The 4,418-nt window shown below is 40.7% G+C and overlaps 1 protein-coding gene across 1 annotated transcript in view; it reads left to right on the top strand.

Moving 5' to 3' along the window:
• PAK3 (p21 (RAC1) activated kinase 3) overlaps nt 1-4,418 on the top strand; it is a 107,084-nt gene that overhangs the window by 29,864 nt on the left and 72,802 nt on the right. Inside the window, exon 4 of the mRNA XM_077776455.1 lies at nt 4,114-4,267. Coding sequence (XP_077632581.1) covers nt 4,114-4,267 — 154 coding nt within the window. The remainder of the gene's footprint in view (nt 1-4,113; nt 4,268-4,418) is intronic.

Here is a 4,418-nt window from a genome sequence, read left to right as displayed (position 1 = left end):
CTGTCACCACCACCATCGTCACCACTAATAATAATAATTTTTATAATCTGACTCTTTTTGACATTTGAAACAGTAAAAGCACTTAAACTTTATAAATTTTGTCTAATAACTCCTCCCTGTTTTTATTTTAAGAACATTATGTTTCCAGTTTGGACCTTTTTTGGTTTCTATGTTGCTTTTCCTCTGCAACTTATGCTTTAAACTGCTCTTATGTTTTATTACAGTCATGCCACGTTTTTCTTTTCTTTTCTCTTCCTTATTGTGGTCTGATGTGAAAGCTTTCTCCGCTGCTGTTCTCATGTGACATTCTGGTTCCTTTCTAATTTTTAAGTTTTTTCCACTCTTTCCAACTTGCTTTACATCTTAAGATACAATCTATCTATAGCTCTTTCTTTGTTCTTTTGGGGTTCTGAATAGAAATGAAGGAAGGTGAATCACCATCATCTTGCTGATTGCATCTTTACTTTGCTGTCAGTTAGAACCCAAAGAACCAACCAGAGAGGGGTGGGGGTGGGATATGTGATCGGCAGCCTTTCCAATTGTGAACAACCTGTTTGATGCAATTGAACCAAACCAAACCAAAACCTGCACCCCCTCATTCCCCAAACCCAATTTAACATAAAGCATCTGTTTGGATGCAGTCAGTTGGGAGAAATCCTTTGAATATACAGATAAGATATGGGCTAAATTTGGGTATCTCATGCACTATTGGCCCCTTGATGATCTTTCAAAACTGCTTGTCCACACATTATATTTAAAGATGCCAAATTCTTCCCTTTATTACTATCTTCACTGATGGTTTTCATATCCTAACTTTAAAAAATACCATAATTGTTATAAGCTTTTAAAATCATTTTGTTGGTAGCATTTAGAATTAGGTCCTATTTGCCCTGGTACCACTCATTTATTGCATGTGTGTTTCAGTGCGTGTGTGTGCACACATGTATGCGTGTGGGCGGGAGGGGCATATTTCTAAATTTGATTATTGTGGTGGCTTAGGTTGGATTTTGAGCCATCTGTTGAACTGTGTTGTTCAGTTGTCTTACAAGGGCCTGTCATTTTGAACATCTGGACACCGCTTTGGTGTGCTGCTTGGTCACTGTCCTACAGCTAGCTGGCCCGTATAACCTTGTGCACCTGGTTATACACTTGGACCCTGAGATTAAAATTAGGTTGGGAGGTGAGATTTGGGGTACTGAGCTATTACAAGTCCTTACCCTTTATATTGCCATTTTTGTCCCAAATACTTTAGAACTCCCCCTTCCAGACCTCTAGACCTGTGACGGTCGCTTCAAGTCAATCAGAGGGAAAAATGGTATGAGTGATATAAATGATCATTTCTTATGATAAGATAAATGCTTGGCCTGTTGTATCATGCTGCCATTCTCCTGGGCTACACTGGACAATCCCCAGCTTGTTGTACATCTGGTCGTTATTGTACACGTGGTCAGGCATTGATATGTGCTCCTGCTTCTGATGCTCATACGTCTAGGCCTCCATTAGCTGTCTTAACTTTTGGGATTTGTACTTCAAATTAGAGTAATGAGATGGCTTTCTAATTATGTGCCTCTGTGGCAGACATTCAAATTTAAGTGTCAGGTTTCATTGATTAACTAGTTTATCTCAACTTACAAAAGACAAAAGAAATTATGTCAGCAGTGTAGCCGTGTGGTAAGTATAGTTATCGGAAGTATCTTCTGCAATTGACAGCATGTTTTCCTGCTGTCTAGTGATCTCAAGACATTTATTTATCACAAAAGTTTAGAAGTGCCATGAGAATGTATAATAACTGCAAAGACTCTAATAATTATGGTAATGACCATGCCAGTGATGTCTGCTCTAGTGGTTATGTGCAACGCATACCTGGTTTTGTAACACTTAATAACTCCTTTGGCCATTACAGTATTAACCAAATGCTATTAATTGCACTTAGAATCAGAACTGGGATCATGCATGGGCTCCTGAGTTCAAATATTTGGCTTAAGGCTTTAGCATCAAATTGCGTGATTAATGCATGTAAAAGTGTCGTTTTCACTGTGCTTGGAGTAACCCCAAATGCCAGGAATCAAAGACTCGTATCCCAAATCCAACCAGTTGGGTCAAAGCATGTGTCTGTAGCACTGGAGACAATAGCTTTATTTAGACAAAGCTGTTATCTTCTCTCTGATCTTATTTTGTGGAAAGTGAGACTTCAGAGCTGCAGCATTAACATGGCAATTACTCATATATGGTTTGAAATGAAATGGTTTCCCTGTCCCTGGTCTAAAGGAACTCAAAGGCAGAGTCTGGCTGTGTGGGAAATCCTTAATCTCATTTTCTTTACACCAGCCACGACTTTAGCTACAAAGGACAGAAGAGTCACATCAATGGGAATGAAGTTAAATCTAGCATCCCCATGTAGCCACCCCTCCAGTTGTAGCTACATAGACACTTCCCATGCAAAATTGAAAATGGTGAACCAGAATTGGGAACTGAAATTTGTAAGTTCATCACATGGCCACTGGCTACCTGTGATCACCCGGTTGTAAATACAACTTACAAATTATTGTCAAAGCTTTTCACGATGCCATCCTTCTTCCCTCCCAAAGTCACATTTCTGCCTTTTGGTAATTTCTCCAGTCATTTAATGGTAATTCTTATTATTGCATATTTATGGAGGACGCATCTGGCCAAAAGTGGAATTATGCATCCACTCCGTAGAACATTGTTGTTTTCTCTGTTTTCTTAAATCTGTCCTGCCCCTGATTGAGTTAATGCCTCTCTATTTTCATAACCGCCCCACTTTAGAAGGGATTACCCCCTCCCCCATCCAGACCCATTGGTTTCATCTCCTCCCACCTTCTAAGTTGTCCCACATTCTGTTTTAACTTTCTTTTCTTTCTTTATTTACGTCCATTACAGCCAGATCTCTATGGCTCACAGATGTGCCCAGGGAAGCTCCCAGAGGTGCGTCACAGGCCCAAAAGAAGCTTGCATCAAAGTGCTTCTTTGAGATGTCATAGCACTGCAGCAGCAGGTTCATGTGTGTGCAGTAGAGTTGTTGCTTGGCTTATATCACTTTTTTGTTGTCATTCCCAAACTCTGGAGGCCCACGTCACACATTGTTTTGCCGAGACTTCGTAGGACAAAGCCGCACAAATTGGGTCTAGATGCACTTCAGGAATGGTGTGTCTGTCTCTCACTCCAAGTTGCTCTTGGAGGGCAGACGATTATGAAATGGGGACATCCAGAGGCTGACCGTGTAGGAAAGAATGCTAAAATGCTCAAGGCACAACTAACCTTTCCGTGTCATTTGTGCAATTGTCCTTGGTTAGATTTCCAAATACCCCCTCCTCTGTGCTCTAAATGCTTTAGATGATTGCAAATTCTCACAGGGCTTTGGCATGGTTGTCACAGTCCCCAGGTTCTGTGTGAGCAATGAACAAAGTGGGGAAGAGGGGGCAGAGGGAGGAGAGGAGAAAGCTGCAGGGAGAACGCCCAAGGCAGCGTTAATGTTACTGTTTCGCATCTCAGTGGTTATCGCTCCTCCACTATTCTATTTTTGTCTCCTCTCAATTCCCTTCTGTATTAAAGCTCTTGACCCCCTCCCCCCAAATTACATTTTGTAATCACAAAGTGTAAACTGAACCAAGGGTGAGGCTTTCCTTTTATTCGGAAAGATAATTCCTATTGCAACGTGTCCAGAAACAGCTTATGTTATTCCAGTCATACAAAATCCGTTGATCTGCACTATACTATACGGTGCCCAAATTTAGAGAAGTCTTGCTATGTCTGCCCTGAGTCGCCAGAAAAAATAAGCTAAGCCGTAAACATCATTTCATGGATGAGCAGAATTAATATGGAGGTGATTTTCATGCGCTTTTTTTTTCTATCACAGTCATACTCCCACCCACCCTTTTTAAGTTGGATCCTAGTTTTACCTATGTGTTTTAATTAGAGAAGAGAATGATTGCATTGTTAAGTTACTAACTTTAAATCGAGAGTGTAACTTCAGTTTCCCAAGTGTAATCCTACAGGTAGCATGGGCTTCTTGGTGAAGAACTTTACTGGAACATGAAAAGGCAGCTTACTGAATGTTCTGAGCTGCCATTCTTTCCCTTTGGTTGTCCACAGGGAATTCCTGAGCAGTGGGCACGATTACTGCAAACCTCCAACATAACAAAGCTGGAACAGAAGAAGAATCCACAAGCCGTTCTAGATGTTCTCAAATTCTATGATTCCAAAGAAACAGTCAACAACCAGAAATATATGAGCTTTACATCTGGAGGTAAGAGTAAATCTAAAGTATCAAAGAGAGAAGTAATTCTGATCTCAGAGAATCAGGATTAGAACAGAATGCCTGGAGGGTGTCAGAAGTCAGTTCTGGTTCCTTCTCCAAATGTCTTTAACATAAGTAAATCAAAATATGGCTTGGGAGA

Source organism: Crocuta crocuta, unplaced genomic scaffold (genome assembly GCF_008692635.1).
Source record: "Crocuta crocuta isolate KB4526 unplaced genomic scaffold, BGI_CrCroc_1.0 scaffold238, whole genome shotgun sequence".
Classification (NCBI taxonomy): Eukaryota; Metazoa; Chordata; class Mammalia; order Carnivora; family Hyaenidae; genus Crocuta; species Crocuta crocuta.
This window is presented reverse-complemented; position numbering and strand designations above follow the sequence as displayed.